The following is a 22,238-nucleotide window of genomic DNA, read 5'->3' as shown; positions in this document are numbered from 1 at the left end:
AAGAGATTCATAAGGAGTGGGGAAATTGATTTTGAAGCAGCATCTGGAGAGGGGGCTAAGCTGTTTGGAACAGTTTGGAACCCTAACTGTTGGAGCTCCCCCAGCGAATGCTGACTTGATTTATGGTGGATCTCACCCTTTGTTGGAGAAGAGAGAGTTGTAAATTCCCGGGAACTACAGAGAGAGAAAAATACCCCGGGCAAGGAAGAAGAGCCAGGACATTAAGAAAGAGATTTATGCCCTATGTCGAACATTAAAAAAAAAAATTAAAACCGAATTTTCAAAAGTTACCTGGTCAAGGAAACGACCCAGTAATCACAACCTCCCCCACCTTGAGAAATTGGCCTTGGAAGAAGAGCAGGGAGAGACAGAGATAGCAGCGGCAGACCCTACAATGGCGGAAGGTGGCAAGGCACCAGTTGGCAAGGAGCCAGCCACCATGGCTGAAATCAAAAGTTTCATAGTAGAGAATAATGATACTATTTTTAAGAGAATCGATCAACAGGCTGAGAGATCAGATAAACGAATGGCAGTGCTGGCTGATAAGATTGCTCAGAACGTTAAGAGCATAAAAAATCTGGAGGTAGGAGTAAATTTCCTGGAGAAAAGACAGAATGTTCATGAAAAAACCTCTAATGTCCAATTTCAGGACCATGAATTAAGGCTGATCCAATTAGAAGATTACAATCGTCGTTCATCAATTCGTATTAAACATCTGATTCAATCACAAGAAGATTTGAGAGGCATAATTCTGCAATGGTTCAAAGATATGATGCCTGATTTGGAAATAGAGGACTGTGATTTAAACAGAATTCATAGAGTGGGGGAACAAAATTACAAGGGAGCGACTAGAGATATTCTGGTAAAATTTGGCAGTTACTACAAGAAAGAGCAAGTTATGAAGAAATTGAGATCCATGGCCCTGCTACAATATAAAGACAAAACAGTGCAAATTTACAACGATCTTTGTCAGCATACACTTAATTGGAGACGTAGTGTTAAGCCGATAACGGAAATATTAGTGAAAAAAGCAATAAGATATGCTTGGGGTTACCCTGTATTTTTAAGATTTACATATGGTGAGAGGCAGCACAGAGTAACCTCTTTGGATCAGGGCAAGGAGCTGCTGAAGAGTTTGGGTCTGTATGATGATGCTAGTTTGACTGAAACAGGCGGGGAGGGAAGTGAGGCAGGGGCATCTGATAATTGTAGACAGAATTGATAAAATATAGAGACCTTGCTGGCCAGGCGAAGCACTGCCTCCCCCCCTCCCCCCTAAAAGTAGATGGCTGGAGTGATAGACTTACGGGGATTTGGGAGGGGAGAGGTGGGGGGTGGGGGGTAGGGGGGAAGAAGCGGGTTGGAGTATGGGATTGGAGGTTTTTTATGGTATTTGTGTCTTTATATATGTGAATTTGAGTTACAGAGCACAAGGGATCGAAAGAGATATCAAAAGGGTGACCATGGATAAAAAAATAAAAGTATCAACGCTCAATGTTAAAGGTTTGGGGGCAGTCGTGAAAAGGAGGAGAATTGAACAATGTTAAATAAAGAAGGATCTGACATTATTATGTGGCAAGAAACACATCAAGGGTTCGAGAACGCAAATATGATAAGGACAAAGTGGTCAGTTTATTATGAAAAGTCATTGGGGACTTCAAAAAAAATGGAGTGGCCACTTTGATTTCAAAAAAAGTGGATTTATATTAGAAACTATAAAGAAGGACGGTAGTGGTAGATACCTTATGATAAAAGGCAAAATTGAAGGAAAAGTATATACATTAATTAATGTTTATGCCCCAAATGTTTATAAAGTTTTTTATAAAATTATTTAAAGAAATAGAAGAATTTAAGGAGGGGTATGTCATCTTAGCTGGGGACTTTAATATGGTTATGGATAATAGATGGGACAGGTCAAACCTCACTAACGTTTATTTATTTATTTTATTTATGTATGGATTTTTATGCTGCCATTCAGCCAAAAAAGGCTCTCACGGCGGCTTACAAAAGTATTTCTTGACAAGAGAAAAGAGAAATAATATCACTATAATGAATAAATTAGTAAAAGAAAATGATTATGTGGATTGTTGGCGTTTACTTAATGGGGCAAAGCCTGGGTTTTCATATTATTCCCCAGTTCATCATACATACTCTAGGATAGACTATATATTTGTCTCGAAAGAGTTTGCAACTAGGGTATGTAAAATGGGGGTAATAAAGGTAACAGATCACGCATTGTTAAGTTTAGAGTTTACAATTAAGAAGAATTATAAAGAAGCATATAGGTGGAAATTGAATACAAAAATTTTGAAATTGTCAGAGTCCTGGGAAATTAATGAAAAGGGAGGAACAGAAGGGTCGGTGGTTTGGGACACCATGAAGGCTGTAGCAGGAGGAATTTGTATTAGAGAAATGTGTAATTTAAAAAGACAACAATATGCAGAGCAGGAGAAGTTAGGGACAGAGATTAGGAGTCTGGAGGAAGAATATTGGCAGGGTAAAAATAAATATAAATTAATAGAAATACAACCTAAGAAAAAGGAGTTAGAGAATATAAATATAGAACAGGTTCAGAAAAACATAATTTATATGAAAAGGGAGTATTTCGAAAATAGCAATAGAAATTCTAGATTGCTTGCCAGACTCACACAAAAAGAAAAAGCGAGAAATGGGATAGGAGCATTGAAGGATAAACAAGGGAATTATTGTCATACAATGAAGGATAAAATAAAAAAAATTCAGGAATTTTATCAAGAACTATATAAGGGGAAAGATATCCAAAAAAAGAAGTTGGAAGATTATATAGAAAGGTATATAAAGAAGAGAATAAAAATAGAACATAAAGAGCTAATGGAGAAGGTAATAACTCAAAGAGAGGTTGAAGAAGTAATAGACAACTTGCAAGTGGGTAAATCACCGGGAGCAGATGGTCTAGGATCAGAATATTATAAGGTTTTCAAAGGGTTTTTAGTACCGAAATTATTGAAACTTTATAACGCTATATTGCAAGGAGAGAAGACGCCAGAATCATGGGAACATTCATTGATAATATTAATTCCAAAACCAGATAAAGATTTGACTGTCCCTGATTCATATAGACCTATTTCACTAATAAATCAAGATGCTAAAAAAATTTCATCAATTTTGGCAAAACGGTTAAATAAATTTATATCGGAATACATAGGAGAAGGCCAATGTGGATTTGTGGCGGGTAGACAGATGCACAATTTAGTGGGAAGAGTTTTAAATGTAATATATGAGATAAAAAAATCTAAGATTAAGGCAGGAATTTTGGCACTGGATAGCTTTAAGGCTTTTGATTGTGTGAGCTGGCAGGCACTAAAGATTATTTTAGATAAAATGGGATTTGGAAATAAATTTAAAATGATAATAGAACAGTTATATTCCCAAAATACAGCTGTAGTGGTGGTAAACGACGGACTCACTGATAAGATACGACTAGCCAGAGGTACAAGACAAGGATGTCCGCTCTCGCCGGTCCTGTTTGTAACGGTTATGGAAGTACTGGCGAATGCATTAAAAGATGATGGAGAGATAGAAGGAATTGGTGGTGTAAAAAAAATAAAATTGAATATGTTTGCGGATGATACCCTATTAACTATCAAGAATCCAATAAGAAAGATAGATAGAATTAAACAACAATTGAGAGAATTTGAAGAAGCTACTGGATTAAGAATAAACTGGTCCAAATCAGAGATGATTTTGTTTAATTATACTAAAAAAGAAGAAAAGGAATGGGAACGGAAGGGAATAGAAATGAGAGTTAAGGAACAGATTAGATATTTGGGAATTAAAATTACAAAAAATTTAGATAATCTAGAGAAGGAAAATTTAATTAAGTTAAAAAAAGAGGTTTTAGTAAAACTGGAAAAATATAAAAGATTAAATTTATCATGGTTTGGAAGAATAGCATTAATAAAAATGAAGATTTTAGCAAAGATTAATTTTGTGTTTAGGATGTTACCAATAAAAATTTCAGAGTTAGAGATAAAAAGTTGGCAAAATATAATAAACAATTTCTGTAATGGAGATAAGAAAGCGAGGGTAAATAAGAATAATTGGTATTTAAGTCAAAGGAAGGGTGGAATGGGTCTCCCAAATATAAAATTATATTATGTAGCAAACAGATTAAGGCATATAGTAGAAGCAATTATAGGAGTAGGAGACTTAGATTGGATGGAGGACAAAACTACAAGTAATATAGAGACGAGATTGGAAAATGTTTTTTTTAGGGAAGGAGGGAGAAAATGGGTTGAAAGTATAGGTAATCTGCTCCTGAGGTCTCACTGGGAAATCTGGAGTAAATTTAAAGGGGAGCTGCTTCCAAGCGGCTCCCCTTTGTCACCGGTAAATAATGTTAATGAACTTCCCAGAGGAACTGAAGGGCAGATTAAGTAAAATATTAATAGAGAAAAATAAAATGAAGTTAAAGAATTGGTTGAGAGAAATAAATACAAGAGAAGATATGGAAGAGGTTTTAAAAGAGAAAAAATTAACTTGGTTAGATTATAGGCAATTAGAACAGTGGAATAAAAAGTGGATTAGAGAAAATAGAGTTTGTAGAGAAATGACGAAGTTTGAGGAATTAATAGTTAAAAGGGAAAAATGTAAGGAAAAAAAATAAGGGAGGAAGTTCAGTATTAAAAGGGTTAATGAGTGAAATATATAAAATATTGCTAGAGAAAGGGCTGGTGGATAGTTCCGGAAAATTGGTATGGGAGACAGATTTGAAGGTACAAATAGGACGACAGAGCTGGGAGGGACTCTGGAAACAAAGAGTGTTGAGAAATATGTCAGTGAGAATAAAAGAGAATTATTTTAAATTTTTGTGGAGGTGGTACCTAATCCCGATTAGATTGAATAAGATAAATAATCAGCATTGAGCAAATTGTTGGAGAGGTTGTGGGGAAAACGGAACGTATTTACATATGTGGTGGGAATGCAAATATGTACAAAGATTATGGAATTTGGTGTTTTTGGAAATTGAAGAAATAGTGGGAATGAAAATAGAACAAACACCAAAAATTGCATTACTGTCACTATTAGAAGATTTAAAATGTGGAAAAGAAATTAAAGAACTGATATTGAGTTTGCTGACTGCAGCACGATTGATGGTAGCTAGGAACTGGAAGATTCAAGGGGAATATTCTATTGAAGAATGGTACAAAGAAGTATGGGATATAGCTATTAATGATAAGTTGACTTGTAATATTAAATGGAGGAGAGGTATAACTAAAATAAATGAGTTTGAAGGAATCTGGAAACAGTTCCTAATATTTGTGTTTTCTAAGGGAAGTGGGAAACCGCCAGCAGAAGAAAGTATGAGATTTTGGAAGCAGGAATAGATCCCGAGGTGGGGGGTGCACTTATATGTTAAGAATTAGGCATGTGCTCCGCTCCGATTAGAAGCGCAGAAGCAGGAGCGAATTGGCCTGCTCCGCCTTGCCCAGAGGCGGAGTAGAAGCGGACCGCGGGCCCCTAGAAGCAAGGCGAAGAGAAGCAGCCATTTTCGGAGCGCTTCTCTTTACGCAGTCCGCTCTGATCGCCATCTTGAAACATTTCGCATTGCGGAAACATTTTCGCATTGCGGAAAAGAATCGCGGATAACTGTGTTGTTTTTGATGCTATCTTTCTGAAAAATCTTGTGCTTAGAGAGTCGTGGATGGGGGTCATTTTGAGAATACTCTCAGCTCTCTGCGTGGTTCGGTTCGCGTGCAATATTTTTTTAAAAATCGGGTCAACAAACAGGGACAGCGCTGGTAAACCGGCGGTTTGGGTTTTTTTTTTTTTTTTTTTTTTTTGAAGCGATGACAGGCACATTCAACTCCCAATCCTGATGAGAATTGATCACCTCATGAAGCATCCTCCAATCCCAGCGTGGGAGGGGGGACAAAGGCAGAGCCACCCTGAGACGTTTCTGCTTTCAGTGTCTTTGTGGGTTTGGCGTTCGTGGAGAGAGGGTCTACTTTAGTTAGCTGCTGTTGTGTACTTTGGAGATAGATTAGGATTTAGCTTGGCGCGCGTGTGTGTGTTTCTTTGCTTCTTTCTGACTTTTTGCTTAGTTTGCTGTGTGTTTTTCCCTTACTTTGATTTAATATAAACTTTATTTTAAAATTGTGGAGTGAGTGTTTGGTTGGTTGGTTTCCCCCCCCCCTTTCCTTCTCTTAAAGCCTGACTGACTGTGTTTCATCTTCCTTCTATATACAAAAAAATAAATACCAAATAAAAAATTATTCTCTATTTCTTCTCTCTGTTACTTGGACTGTGTTATATTGTGTGCTGTGTGCTGTGTGTGTACAGTGCACTGTTTGTGAAGTGCAACAGCCACAGATTGAGCATTTCAAATCCTGTTTGGGGAAAGCATACACACACTTCTTGTCCCAATTCCCTACATTTAGTAATATTCTTAAACATATTTTTATCTTCTTATACATATTCTTAGTAGTATATTAGTATATTCTTATACATATTATTATTAGTATTAATATTTTATTCTTATACATATTATTATTAGTAGATATTATTAGTAGTATATTATATCATCATGAGAAGAGGGAGCAGGCGTGCTGAAAGCAGCAAGGCTCAGGCTACCAGCAGTAAGCAGCAGGCTGCCTCTCCTGCTGTAAAAATCAAACGGGCAACTCCTTGGCTGGCTGCTCCGCAACAGAAGCAGGACAAGCAGCAGGCAGGCGCACTCTCTTCTGCAACTTGTGCCCGGCGTTCTCTTTTTGAGGGTGGGAAAAGTGCCCCTTTGCAAGAGGCACGTGGCAGCAGTGCCATTAGAGAAGTATCCCCAACTCCTTCATTATCGTTTGAGCCCACGAGCCTGCTGATGGACCTGTCTCCAGACCACCTAGACGAGGTCCTCAGCACAGTGGAGGGGCAGGAGGAGGAGGAGGAGGCAGTGGTCCTCCAGGATGTGTGGGCTGAGGAGGAGCAGCAGCAGGCCGAGGCTCTCTCCCCAGTCTCATCCCACACCTCTTCCGCTGCCACCCCTGTTTCTGTGGCAACACCAGAGAGCTCAGGCGGGCAATTGGTGTCACCACGGAAGCGAAAGACAAGTATAGTGTGGGACCACTTTGAGGTAGGGCGGATCCCCGCTTTGCTGTCTGTAGCCACTGCAAACTCACCCTAAGCAGGGGTTCATCGACAGGGCATTATGGAACCAGCAGCATGAAGATGCATCTTCAGAGGCAGCACCAGGCGGTCTTGTTGGGGAAAGAGGCGGGCAAGGCGACTGGTTCCAGGGGAAAGCCAAAGGCGGCGGCTGCTGCTGCGGCTGCTGCTGCTGGCACTGCCACTCTAAGCTCTCTATCTCCCATCCCCACAAGGGTTAGGCAGGCAACCCTGCAGGACATGGGGTGGGGGAAGTATGGACCCACAAGATGGCATTTTCCAACGCCCACCAAGATCACTACCCGCATCGGTGAGATGGTGGCGTTGGACGACCAGCCATTCAGCCTCGTCGACAACGCAGGCTTCAAGAGGCTGATGGCACTTGTGGTGCCATACTATAAGCTGCCGTGTCACACCACCCTGAGCAGGTGGGTGGTGCCTTCCCTGTACCGTTCCTGCAGGGAGTTAGTGCTGGGTCGCCTGTGCCAGGCGGAGGCACGGATGGTGCACTTCACCTCCGACATTTGGTCCAGCGAGAGTGGAGTGCACGCTTACCTGTCCCTGACGGCACACTGGTGGGCAGCCGTGGGGCAGGAAGCATCCAGCACTAGAGGGACTGGCAAGGAGGGCTACTGCTGGGCCCTCCTCCACACGCAAGTGATAGACCAGTCCCACACAGCAGGGGAGATTACGGAGGCCATGAACCGCATGGTGGATGGGTGGCTAGCTGGGCAGAAGGTCACCCGCGGTTACATGGTCACGACGAGGGAGCCAACATGGTGAAGGCGGTGCACGACGGCGGATTCGAGGGCATCCGCTGCATCGGGCACATCTTGAACCTGGTGGTGAGGGATGGCCTTGGGATGGGCAGCAAGGCCAACCTCGGTCCCCTGTCCGGGATCCGTAACCTCCTGGAGAGCTGCAGAAAGGTGGCAGGGCATTTCCACCACAGCGTCAAGGGCAGTCGCTTGCTGCGGGAGAAGCAGGAGGAGTTGAATCTCCCACAGCACAGGCTAGTGCAAGACGTGGTGACACGCTGGAACTCCACCTACCTGATGCTGGAGCGTATGGTGGAGCAACAGCGTGCCATCCACGACTTGTTCAGGGTCAGGGACATGGGCGTCCACCACATGGGCAAGCAGCAGTGGGACGCCATGTCCCAGCTGGTGGTGGTCCTCAAGCCGTTCCTTGAGGCCACCGAGACCCTGAGCACTAGCTCTGCCCTCCTCAGCCAGGTGATCCCTCTATGCAGGCATCTCCAGAAACAGATGGGCGAGTTTCTGGAGTACAAGGATCCCGTCACCGGCAGGCGCTTCGAGCCCGAGGTACGCGAAGCGGTGACCAGGCTGAGGGACGGCCTGATGCGGAGGCTGGAGCCCATCCAAACAGACAGGGCCTACATGTTGGCGGCCATGTGCGACCCTCGTGTGAAGGATGGGCTTTGTGGGCCAAATACCAGGCAGCACTGGGTGGAAATGCTGGTGGGTGAAGTGCGGGCGGCACGGGCCAAGAGGGTGGGGCAGAGTGAGGCAGAGGGGCAGAGTGAGGCAGAGGAGCAGGCCACCCCTCCCTGCAGCGGCAGCAGCAGCAGCACCAGCAGCAGCCTCACCTGCATCCCTGCCAGCAGTAGCACAGGCCAGGGGTATTGGGCAGAGGCTCTGCATTCCGTGGTTTGGCAGAGACCCTCCCCAGCCACCGGCCAGGATGACGCTGGAACCACCGTGCAGCGTTACCTGGCAGAGCCCATGGAGGACTGCTCCATGGACCCCCTGGCCTACTGGTCATCCCGCTGCCAGATTTGGCCAGAACTGGCACGGGTGGCCATGGATCGACTCAGCTGCCCACCCACCAGTGTTCCATGCGAGAGGGTGTTCTCTATGGTGGGCGACATAGTGACCCCTCACCGCTCTCGCTTGGAGCCGGACTTGGTGGAGCAGCTGGTCTTTCTGAAGAGCAATCTGCCCCTGCTGGGATACCCCACCCTCAAGCCCTCGTGGGAGTGACAGGCAGGCTCCCCTCCCTTTAATTCCACCCCTCCTTCGGTTGGCAGGCAGACTACAGTTCAGGCAGGCTTTTTCTTTATTATTATTATTATTATTATTATTATTATTATTATTATTATATTATTATTATTATTTAGTGGCTGTGTTTCAGTTCACAACATCAACTCTGAATCATTCGATTCGTCTGTCTCAGTAAGGTCATGCCTTCTTCGTCTTACATACATACAGGCAGGCAGGCTGTAGTCCTTCTACAATTCAGTTCACTCCGTCAAATTCAGGCTTTCTCTTCTCTTCCTCACTACCACAGTAGACGACGTAGCAGGCAGCACTGCCAGGCTGGATCTTCCCCTAAAGGAGAATACTTCCTGCCTGGTGGGCATCATGAGCCTCTAAAAGCTGTAGGCAGAGTTCGTCAGCGTCCGTGTGTGTGTGTGTGACTGTGTGAGGGCAAAGCACCACACTTGATTTCATTTCATTTCTGTGGCGTCTGGTACAGCTTAGTAAACTCATCCGGATAGTTTTCCACCCAGTTCCAAAAGACTCCATGATTGACTGCACGTGTTTGGGTGAGGTGCAAGCAGGGGGCAAGGCAATGCCTGCCACCACCACCACTAGCCAGGCTGCCTCTCTCCAGCAGTCCACGGGTCGCCCTTTGGAGTGCCCTTGGAGTGGAAGACGTACTCCCTGATCCAGAAGTATCCAAACAGGAACAGGGTAGGGTAAGCAGGCACAGGGTAGGGTAAAACTAACAGTATAAAATCCGCACAACATCAAGTTTTAAAAGCTTTAGGAAAAAGAAAAGTTTTTAGTTGAGCTTTAAAAGCTGCGATTGAACTTGTAGTTCTCAAATGTTCTGGAAGAGCGTTCCAGGCGTAAGGGGCAGCAGAAGAAAATGGACGAAGCCGAGCAAGGGAAGTAGAGGCCCTTGGGCAGGCGAGAAACATGGCATCAGAGGAGCGAAGAGCACGAGCGGGGCAATAGTGTGAGATGAGAGAGGAGAGATAGGAAGGAGCTAGACGTTTATATTGGATTCTGAAGTGAATTGGAAGCCAATGAAGAGATTTCAGAAGCGGAGTAACATGGTCAGAGCGGCGAGCCAAGAAGATGATCTTTGCGGCAGAGTGGTGGACAGAAACCAACGGACTGATGTGAGAAGAAGGAAGGCCAGAGAGAAGAAGGTTGCAGTAGTCCAACCGTGAAATAACCAGTGCATGAACAAGCGTCTTGGCAGAAGAGACAGACAAAAATGATAGAATCCTGGCAATATTATACAGGAAAAAACGACAAGATTTAGCTACTGCCTCAATATAAGGAATAAAGGAGAGCGAGGAGTCAAATATAAAGCCAAGGCTACGAGCTTCCTTGACCGGAGTAAGCGTAACATCATTGACAGTAAGAGAGAATGAGAGATGAGGAGAAGGTTTAGGAGGAAAAACAAGCAATTCAGTCTTTGCCATATTAAGTTTCAAACGACGATGAAGCAGCCAAGCTGAGATATCTGAAAGACATGCCGAGATACGAACGTGAACATCAGGAGAAAGTTCCGGAGATGACAGATATAGTTGTGTATCATCGGCGTACAGATGATATTGGAGGCCTCTCTCCCCGGTCTCGTCCCACCCCTCTTCCACTGTAACCCCTATTTGAGAAGCAAGCTGTCACTTCAACTCATTGACTTCCCCTATGTGCGGGAGGTACTCCAGGAGTCCACCGATCTCCCATAGTACAGCCACTTAGTGCGTACGGACAGTTTAAGTTTTCTGAGAAGTGAGCTCTCACTTCAACTCCTCTTGTAGTGCGCCGAGTTGAGCACAGCCACTACGGTGGATGCGCATGCCCGCATGCCTGGGAGCCGTCCTCGTGAGGTAGCTGGATCTGCTGGGACTGACTCCCCCGCAGATCTATGGCTTACTTGTGCAAGGTACCAGCTTTTCTGGGCCTGCCTGCCTGCCTGCTTTCCACCACCCAGGGTGCTACTGTGGTGGGGCATCTGCCAGGACTGACTCCTCGCCTGCTCTGCCTGCCTGGTGCCTGGGAGATGGGCTTTGCGGTTCGTGCCCAGCACCCTCCGGCACGCTTGCTCCCAGTCGTCCTCCTCTATGCCCCTCAATGCGTAACTGCTGGCTTAGAAAGAAACAACCAGCCATCCTTGCCTCACTTCCTCCTTGCGCCCGCTTACGGGTTGGTTTGCTATGCGTTAGTGCTCAAGCCATCCTTGCGGCACTACAATGCATGCTGCCTGCCTGCCTGCCTTCCCTCCCTTCTCCCCTTCCCGCCTCGCAGGGATGGTGTATGTGTCTTGCTTTGACTCAGGGGAGAAGTCCTTCCTGCAGTCACTTAGACTTTATCAAGTTCAAAAATCCATTTTTCAAGTGTGGAAGAAGATTTAGGGTTATCTCATGGCATGTTGGGATTTCCTTTGAACTGGCCCCATTGAGCTGTCTGCATTGCAACTTTAAATCCCTGACATACTGGAGTGTCCGATTTTCAAAACTTCCCCTAACATCAGGGGATGATGGGATTGGCTTGAAACATGGCATCCATGTGGACACATGGGTAAGCTGTCATGGGACCAAAGGATAGGTTTCTGACGTGCAAATTGACGTAGTTGTAGAATGGGACTTGATTTGGGGTGAGTTAAAAGGTTTAAGCCCCGCCAAAAATCAGGCGATGATGGGATTGCCTTGAGTCTCAGCGTCCATGTGGACACATGGATTAGCTTTCATGGTGCCGAGTTTGTGGTTTCTAACATGCAAACTGACGGAGCTATCGAAAAGGGTGTGAATGGGGTGCCCGATTTTCATAAATTCCCCAAAAATCAGGGGATGATGGGATTGCCTTGAGTCTCGGTGTGCGTGTGTATCCCTGGATAAGCTTTCATGGTGGCGAGTTTGAGGTTTTTAACGTGCAAATTGATGGAGCTATCGAAAGGGGTGTGAATGGGGTGCCCGATTTTCAAAAATTCCCCCAAAATCAGGGGATGATGGGATTCCCTTGAAACTTGGCATGCGTGTGTATACGTCCATGAGGTGTCATGGTGCCAAACTTGAGGTTTCTAACTTTAACAGAAAAAAAGTTGTTTACTTTTTTAGCTTTCAATGCAACCCTATGGGGGGGAAACGGAGCTCCGATCTGGATCCGGAGCTCCGCAGCGGAGTGGAGCGGACATAGGCGGAGCGGGGGTGGAGCGAAGTGGCCCAATCCGCAAAATGCGGATCTGGAAGAGAAGCGGAGCAGGGGGTCCGTGCACACCGCTGCTAGGGGTGTGATCTGCTTCCCTTAGGATTGGAGAAGCAACAGCGAATTGGGGTGATCCTCCTCCGCCTGAGGCGGAGAAGCAAATCGGGGGCTGGAGAAGCATGGCGAAGACAGGTGACCATAAACGGAGTGGTCCTCTTTTCGCGGAGCGATCCGCCCGCCATTTTGGATTATTTCGCCCATAGGATTGCATTGCGGAAAAGATTAGTGGATAACTTTTTTGTTTTTCAAGCTATTTGAAACTCACTGTGCTTAGAGAGTCGTGGGTGGGGGTCATTTTGAGCCTATTTTCAGCACTCTGTGTGGTGCGGTTTGCTTGCTATAATTTTTTTAAAAATAGGGTAAAAAAAGCTGGAGAGGTACCTTTTTGAAGTGCTGAGAGGCAGATTCAACTCCCAGTCATGATCACCTGACTAAGCATCCTCCAATCCCAAAGTTGGAGGGGTGGATAGGCAAAACGGGATACTTAGTAAACTGGGATACTGGATAACTTCTCTTTCTTAGTCTCTGAACGGACTTTTCCCAGTGTTTTTTTAAACAGTAGCCCCACCAAACGCACAAACACAACCTGAAATCATATACTAAGCAAATAAATAAATAAATAGGAAACACAGCACTGCTAACCACCCTAACCTTGGTGAACAACTGAATAGATGTGGTGCAAGGGGATGAGGTCCCCTAGGGCATGTGGACGTGCCCAGTGCATACTCCTACCCTTGGAGGGTCCTCAGAACCCTCCAAAGATTAACCAGTGAAGCTACCTATGCCTGTAATGAGTTGAAGTGTAAGCTAGCTTCTGGGCATGTCCACTTTCCTTTTACTGGTAAAAGACAGATATAGCCTTAAAAAAAAAAAAACTTGTTGTGATTCAGCAAATCACAACTGATCACAAATCACAAGGTTCACATCTAATCACAAATCACAAGGTTCACCCTAACCTTGGTGAACAACTGAATAGATGTGGTGCAAGTCGATGAGGTCCCCTAGGGCATGTGGACATGCCCAGTGCACACTCCTGCCCTTGGAGGGTAATCAGAGCACTCCGAAGAGTAACCAGTGGAGACTGGAGAAGCTAATGCCTATCATGTGCTGAAGTGAAAGGTAGCTTCTTAAAGACTGATACCTACTTAGGGCCAGTCAAATTGGCATATCCCCCTCCCCCTGGGCACGTCCGTTTTGGATATTTTCCCCATAGTTGCATTGCGGAAAAGGTTAGCTGATAACTTTTTTTTCAAGCTACCTCCTTGAAACAATGTGCTTATAGAGAGTCATGGGTGGGGAAACATTTGTGCCTATTTTCAGCACTTTGTGTGCTGCAGTTTGCTTGCTATATTTTTTTAAAAAATAGGGTAAAAGAGCAGGAGGGGGTACCTGTTTTTGAAGCGTCCTCCAATATTAATACTAATGATTTTAGTATTAACGGTGTAATTATACAGAATTATCCTTAAGTATTAAATTTATACAGTTATACTACTAACAGAACACAGTCCCACAAGATGGCTGAAATTATGGAGGCCATGAAGTACATGGTGGAGGGGTGGCTGGCCAGGCTCACCTGTGGTTACATGGCCAGAGGAGAAACCAACATGGTGAAGGCTGTGCATGATTGTGGATTTGAGGGCATCTGCTGCATTGTGTACATCTTCAACTTTATAATGAGGAATTCCCTTGATATGGGCAATGTTAATTCGGGCTGTGCTCCATCCCGTTTCAGGTTGTAGAAGTGGGAGCGGAGCGACCTGCTTCGCCTCCGTCAAAAGTGGAGAAGCGGGTTGTGGGCAGCTGAGCAATTTACTGATTTGCAGAGCGCTCCGTGTCTTTTTGGAGCTCCGTCCGCCATTTTGGACTTTTCTCCCCATAGGATTGCATTAGGCAAAAAAACTCCTATAACTTGTTTTTAAAGCTAGATCCCTGAAAATTAGTGTGCTTAGAGACGTTGATGATTGAGGGTCATTTGTGTTGATTTAAAAAAAAAAAAAAAGTTCAGCGGTTGGGTTTTTAAATTTTTATTGAATGGGTAAAAGAGGGAGGGGGAACCTTTGTTTAACGTTGATTGGCATCTTCATCACCCAGTCGTGATAAGTGATCAGCCCATGTGAAGCATCCTCCAATCCCAATGTTGGAGGGGGGGGGAATAAGTAAAAAGGGATACTTAAGTAACTTTTCTTTGTCTTTGGCTCAGACTTTTTTGTTTGTATTGGGGATTGGTGAAGCTGTAGCCCCAAGCAAACTCACACACACCTTAAATAATATACAAAGTAAAATAACAGATAGGCTCCCTAGATAGCATCTGGGGGCCACAGGAGATTGAGGATTCCAGGTTCATGGAAGGCAGCACTCTGACCTCAGATCTGGGAGTCAGTCCTCTGCCCCCCACCACCTCCCTCCTCCTTGCAGCCAAAACAGAAAGAACCATGACTGATGCCTCTCCGAGGTCAGGAACTCCCCCAGTGGGCGGGGCGGAGGGGAGGGGATTGGGGAGGTCAGGATGGGGGTTATCCTGAGGCTTTTCCAGCCTCCATGCACCACAGGTGATACTGTGGGATCCACATTGGTTGCACTCACAGGGGAAAAGCAATCCCTCCTGAGGTGCCCCCTGTTCCTTCTATAAGTTTGACCTTGGGGAGTCTCCACTACATATGAGCGTGGCTCTCTTCTTTTCTGAGCTACTGATGCTGGCATCCAACCTAAAGTTGTTTTCAACCTGACCCTGTCTCCTACTTGCAAAGGTGGAAGAGGTGCTGTGTGCTTGTCATAATATGCTTTCTGCTGCCTCTGTCGATCTTGTAATCTAGGGTGCGCTCCACGTGGCACCCTGGGCTTCAGGGCAGATGTAATAGCTGGCAGTGTGCTCCGTAGTAAACGTCCCATGAGCAATTGGGCAGGAGCAAAATCTAAACCTGTTACTGGAGTATTACGCAGGTTCAACAGAGCCAGATATGGATCAGCGCCATCTTGTAGAGTTTTCGATAGCATGTGCTTGATGGTTTGTATAGTACGTTCTGCTTGCCCGTTGGACTGGGGGTAAGCTGGGCTCGAATGTGTCAAGGTGATCCCCCACTCAGTTGCAAATTGTCTCATAACCTGGCTCGCAAATGGTGCATGGTCACAGATTATCTCTTTAGGTATACCATGACGTGCAAATGTTGCCTTCAATCTGGCAACAACAGTCACAGCTGTTTTATCTGTCAAGTGGAGAACTTCAGGGAACTTAGAAAAGTAGTCCATGACTACCAGGTAAGAGTGACCTTGTAACTCGAAAATATCAGCTGCTACCTTTAGCCATGGCAGGTCTGGGATCTCGTGAGGGATCATTGGTTCCCTCTGATTGGCTGGCTGATGTTCCTGGCATGGCTGACAATTGTTGACCCACCGTTCTATCTCTTCATTCATACGAGGCCAATACATCAATGCCCGAGCATGTGCTTTAGATCTATTGACCCCTTGGTGTGGTAAGTGCAGCAGTTTTAACATGTTGTCTCTGGCGCCCTGGGGGATGATGATTTTGTGTCCCACCAGCAACAAGTCATTTTCAATTCGAATACTGTCTCTGAGAGGCCAATAGGGATAAAGTTCAGGCCTAATCTGCTTGCGCCTCCTGGGCCAGCCATTAATATGTAGAGTCTTCAAGCCCTGTAGGCATGTATCTGCTGACGTGTGTTCTTGCAATGATTTGAGCATATGATCACTAAGCGGGTCTGTACTGGACAAACTGTAGATCACTCTATCTTCCATCAGAGGTTCTGTATCTGTGGGGAGAGTACTTGTAGTCGCCCTAGAAAGTGTGTCCGCTATAAACATGTCCTTGCCTTTCGTATAGTGGATCTGAATATCATATTTCTGCAGTTGTAATAACATTCTCTGTAATCTTGCTGGGGCCTTCCCCAGTGGCTTGGCAAAAATTGCCTCCAGTGGCTTATGATCTGATTGGACTTTTACTTGGACACCAAAAACATACTGATGGAATTTTGACATTGCAAAGACGATTGCCAAGAGTTCCTTTTCTATTTGTGCGTAATTTTGCTCCGCCTTGGATAAGGCACGAGAAGCATATGCAATTGGTCTCTTTTTCTGGAATAGGCATGCCCCCAAACCATCCTTGGATGCATCAGCTTGGACCCATAGTTGCTCCTTAGGGTCAAAATACTGCAAGACTGGTGCAGTTGTAATGGCTTGTTTTAGTCCATCAAGAGCTGCCTGCTGTTCAGGCCCCCATTGCCACATAATATCATTTCGTAGAAGAGTCCTGAGGGGAGCTGTTAGGCTGGACTCATTAGGTATGTATTGGGCCAAGTATTGAATGGTGCCCAGAATTCTTTGGAGACCTTTCTTATCTTCAGGGGGAGGTAATCGGATGATTGCTTCCACCTTGCTGTCATCTGGTTGTACACCATCCTTAGAGAAGATGTGGCCCATATACTTGACAGTATCCACCAATAATTGAATTTTGTCCTTATTAAACTTGACACCCTTTTTCCTCGCTCTGTCAAGTACCTGTTTAAGTATCTTATCATGCTCCTCCTTGCTGGATGCTGCAATAATCATGTCATCGGCAATGATATGGATGCCAGGAATGTCCCCAAAGCACTCATAATTTTTCTGCTGGAAGACTTCACTTGCTGACTTAATGCCGAAGGGCAGTCTATTAAAATGATACCTCCCCCACGGGGTGTTAAACGTACATAGTTCCGATGACTCCTTGTCTAGGGCCACTTGCCAGTAGCCATCCTTCTCATCTAAAATGGTAAACAACTTTTTGCCAGCAAGTTCTCTCTGCACATCCTCAACTGTAGGGATTGAAAAATGTTGTCGCTTCACTGCCTTGTTGAGATCCCTGGGATCAAGGCACAGCCTGAGTGAACCATTCTTTTTTTGTGTTATCACCATGCTGTTGACCCATGCTGTTGGAATAGTCACCTTTGTAATGACTCCCTTTGACTCTAGGTCTTCCAATGTTGTTTTCAAAGGGGCTATGATTGCATATGGAATCTTTCTGCATCCATGCACCACAGGTGATACTGTGGGATCCACATGAATATGATGCACACCTGGGAAACGACCCAGGCTTTCAAAAACATCAGAATAGTGTTTGAGGAGACCCTCCATCTTGGTTGGAGAATGTACTGCTAATACGTGCACACGTCTGATCAAGTCAAGGGCTACACAGGCTGACCGACCCAGAAGTGGTGGATCTCCAGTTTCTGTGACATAGAAGGTTAGATTTCGATTCTTCAGACCATTTTTGCAAGGAGCTATAGTGGTACCTCTTGGTTTGACCTTTGCTCCACCAAAGGCAATTAGTGTCACATTTGTCATTGCTGTATGCACTTTATCCTGCAAGCACTCTGCAATAGGGTGACCATATTTTGGAAACCAAAAAGGAGGACAAAATGGCCGCCCTCAGGAGGCGTGGCCACACCAACATGCCCACCCCCAAGGCGGAGCCAATTCAACATGCCCGGCCCCCAAGGGGGTGTGGCCTCGGTCACATTTATTTATTTATTACATTTTTATACTGCCCAATAGCCAAAGCTCTCTGGGTGGTTCACAAAAAGTAAATGATAGCAACCAATGAGTGCCAAATGCACACAACTACTATAATAATATACTAAATACTAAAAAAAGAATTAACACTTATATAAAACCATTTCTTTATTTTTATAACATAATAAACAACCACAACAGTCATAGAACACATTAGAATAGTTGTTCCCAATCTATTACTGTCGTGAAATGCAGGAAAAAGGGACAGAACTACAACAACACTTCCCTTAACATAGATTTCAACTTTGAAAAACTGTATAACTTCTTGTCCAAGGCAAAAATAATCTGGACATACTGTAATTCTTAATTTTAAAGTTCAGTTGTATTGAACACGAAAGAATCCACATTAAGTGTATGTTCAACACAATAAAATAAAACCACCTTCAAAGCAGTTAGCTACAATTCACAGGCAAGTCCCTTTTAAATGCAATCTCAAACATGTCACTTACTTCAGCTCACCCTAACAACAACCCTGCCACTACACAGTATAGCATAAGTATATGGATTTAAAGCATCCATTTTTCAGAAGCAGGTAAGATTCAAGACTCAAGTACATTTTACACAACTGTTTCCTTGTCCGGAGAGCTATGTAGAAACAGTGAGTAGCAATGAAGATGCACGGCAGTTGTTAGATATCAAGATGTATATCACATGGAAACACTTTCAGACAACATGTAAAATTATTGGCAAGAAAGTGCTAAGGTTTAGAATATGTCTAAAGTCATAAATGGCCACCTTTGTAACTTTGATCTGGCATTTGCTATGCACTGCATAGCTACTGGGTTTAAACGCCCAGAGCAGTTTGCATTAAAGATAATGGTTTTCGCAGGTTCAGTGCTAATCTATTATTAGCATCTATGCCAAGTTCTACATTTAGGAAATAGAAACCAAAGGCACAGTTACAAAATGGGGGATACTTGGCTCAGCAATACTACAAATGAGAAGGATCTTGGAATTGTTGTAGATCGCAAGCTGAATATGATTGAGGAGAGACATGATAGCACTCTTCAAATACTTAAAAGGTTGTCACACAGAGGAGGGCCAGGATCACTTCTCGATCCTCCCAGAGTGCAGGACACGGAATAACGGGCTCAAGTTAAAGGAAGCCAGAGTCCAGCTGGGCATCAGGAAAAATTTCCTGACTGTTAGACCAGTATGACAATGGAATCAGTTGCCTGGTGAGGCGTCTCCCACAATAGAGTCATTCAAGAGGCAGCTGGACAACCACCTGTCAGGGATGCTTTAGGGTGGATTCCTGCATTGAGCAGGGGGTTGGACTCGATGGCCTTGTAGGCCCCTTCCAACTCTGCTATTCTATGATTCTATGATCTCCATGGCACAAGGAATTATATTGGGGTGTGGAAAAGTAAAGGATAACTGGCATTATTAATATCATATTATCAGCATCACCAAGAGAAGGAGAAGCATTATTAATATTGGGATCACCATCCATTATCATCATCACCAAGACAAGGAGAACCATTATTAATATTACCAACACCATCCATTATCATCAAGGTTATTTTTTTCTAGGGACGTCTTGAAAACTTGCAAATAGCCAGTTTTAAAGTGGCTGAAGCAATTAAGCCCCCCCTCTCAATCTGTTAAAGATACAGGAGCCCCGTCCTCCTTTTCATATGGTCAGCCTACGTTATCATCATCATCATCATCTCTTTTTACTTCCCCATATTTGTTTGCAACTGACCTGACACATTTTCCTCCTTCGTTTCCTTACCTCCTGGTAACCAAGGTACTCTTTTCAGGGACTCTTGAAAACTTAATTGCAAATAGCCAGTTTTAAAGTGGCTGAAGCAATGAAGGTCCCACCTCTCAAGCTCTAGCCTCCCCCCCACGCCTTTCCCTAGCCCTACGTCCAAGCCTCTCCCCCCTCCTCCTCACCACCCCCATGCCAAGTTAAGGAGGATGGTGGCCTTGCCTCGGCCTACCTTTTCCCATGTTGCAGCTGCCTCCTCCTGCTGCTGCCTGGTCCGTGGCTGTAATGTCCTCGTTCTCCTTCCTTCCGCATTCAGCGCTGGTCCATGCGCTGCTGCCGGCCCTCTCTTCCAGACCACCACGTTGTCCTTGGCACCTTGGCCCACCACCGCCAGGCCCCCACCACGGCCACGCTGCTTCCCCACCCCCGATGCTTCTTTTGCGGCCCGGCCGAGTAGCCGAGCCTTATCTTGTCTTGGCCGCGGCGGGGCAGCGGCACAAGTGGTGGCGGCTTGTCCTCCACCACCCCCATCTCACCGCCTCTGCCTCGCTTGGCTTGTATAGCCTCGGCCTCTGCTGCCGTCCTGTTCCCCGCGTCTTGGCGTCCTCCAACAACTCCGCCTCGCCGCCGCCGCCTTGCTTGTTCGGCCTGCCCTGGGACTTGTCTTTGCCGCTGCGGCTGCGCCAGGCCGCGCTGGGACGGGCCGCGCCAGGCCGCACAGCGCCGTGCCAGGCCGCGCCACGCCGGGCTGTGCCGGGCCGCGCCGCCCGCCTCGCTGCTTGTCCTTGCCGCTGTGGATGCGCCAGGCCGCGCCGGGACAGGCCGCGCCGCACCGGGCCGCGCCGGGCTGTGCCAGGCTGCGCCGCGCCGAGCTGTGCCAGGCCGCGCCGCCCGCCTCGCTGCTTGTTCTTGCCGCTTGTGTGTTCTTGGCGGCGGCGGGCCGGTGGTGACAGCGGCGGCGGCGCCACAAGCGGCGGCACTTGCCGCAGATTGCCCTCCACCTCGCCGCCTCCGCCCGCCTCTGCCTCACCTCGCTTGCCTTGCCAGGGCAGGGCCTATGGATTCTAAAGATGGCCGCCGCTGCACCCGAAAAAAATGCTGCAGACAAGTAAGGGCGGCCGCGGCCGAGTCCCCCCCCGCCCCGGTGTTTCAGCGGCCCACTCCGGATCCTCCGGATCGTGCGGTTTCCCCGGTGGTTACCGGAGTAAACCGGTGCCTATAGTCACCCTACTCTGCAATATCTTTTGGAATTGTGTTAGCATCAGATCCAGAATCTAACTTGAAAACAACTGGAAGTCCTGCCACAACTACTGTGCTATACCAGGCTTCTGGGCTTCCCATGAGCCTAGCTTGATGGCATGTAGTTATTACTCCCATGAATAAGGCATTTACATCTTTGGTGAGACTGGAAGGCTCAGATTGTGTCCTACACATTTTAGCAAAGTGATTCCTTCCTGCACACCTATTGCAGGTCTCTCCAAAAGCTGGACACTGCCTGGGCCTGTGAACATAACCGCATCTACTGCAGGAATTGCCCCTTGCCGCTGTAGGTTTAACTGTTGCAAAGGTCTGCTTTGGGGCCCTTTTACTTTCTTGGTAGCTTATGGTCCTTCCGCTTTTATGTTGGATGGCTAAGATGTTTGTTTCTGAGGTCATTGCTGTTGCCTGAGCCCTGATAAGAGCCTTTGCTCTACAGATGGTAATAGCTTGCTCTAGAGTCAACTTAGGGTCTTCTAGAAGCTTTTCTTTAAGCTTGCTGTCTGAGATGCTGAAAACAATTTTGTCTCTAAGCAGCAGGTCTGTGGAGGCCCCAAATTCACAATGCTGAGATTTTTCTCTAAGGGCTGTAACAAAACAGTCTATGCCTGCGTCCTCATTATAAGGAAGCTGCCAGAACTGGTACCGTTCAAAAACAGGGTTTCTCCTGGGCTCACAATAAGTTTTGAATGCAGCAAGGGCTTCTTCTAGTGTCTGACTTTCAGGATCTGCATAGATATTAGGAATGGTGTTGTAAATTTCTAAAGCCTTTTCTCCTATGCAGTGCAGCATTACAGCAATTTTGTAGTCTTCTGACTCTTTCTCCGCTTTTGTAACTGTAAGGTATAGTTGTAGTCTCTGTTCCCATTTCCTCCAATTTTCTCCTAAGTTCCCAATAAAGCTTAGCTCAGAAGGAGGTTTAAAATGCTCCATGTTTTATTCCAATATGGCGGCGGGCACTAAAACCCCTCTTCAAGTGGATTTCTGAAGGGGAGAGTCCACTGGAGCTATCGTCAGATGTAACAGCAGATGGAATCAAACGGACACGGAGTGGGCGAGAAGTGAGACTACCAGCAAAGTTTAAGGACTATGTTATGGGATAGTGGTGAAGAGCTGAGATTGACAAGTTAAGATTTAATTGAACAAAAGTTATTGTTTTTATGGAGAAGGGGGGATGTGATATGTGGATGTATATACCTTTAAGAGGCCTGTAGCTGCTAGTCTCCAGGTCCTCATCGAAGGCCTGGGCGGAGCCTCTGTTTTCTGTCAGTTGGTGTTGTGGGCCTTGCTGAGGGAGTTTGGTGTCACTGTTCTAAGAAGTTTTA

The 22,238-nt window shown here is 45.7% G+C and overlaps 1 protein-coding gene across 1 annotated transcript in view; it reads right to left on the bottom strand.

Moving 5' to 3' along the window:
• LOC134410237 (maestro heat-like repeat family member 5) overlaps positions 1-22,238 on the bottom strand; it is a 142,641-nt gene that overhangs the window by 74,870 nt on the left and 45,533 nt on the right. The window contains exon 5 of the mRNA XM_063143408.1: positions 20,193-20,695. Coding sequence (XP_062999478.1) covers positions 20,193-20,695 — 503 coding nt within the window. The remainder of the gene's footprint in view (positions 1-20,192; positions 20,696-22,238) is intronic.

Source organism: Elgaria multicarinata, chromosome 17, assembly GCF_023053635.1.
Source record: "Elgaria multicarinata webbii isolate HBS135686 ecotype San Diego chromosome 17, rElgMul1.1.pri, whole genome shotgun sequence".
NCBI lineage: Eukaryota > Metazoa > Chordata > Lepidosauria > Squamata > Anguidae > Elgaria > Elgaria multicarinata.
This window is presented reverse-complemented; position numbering and strand designations above follow the sequence as displayed.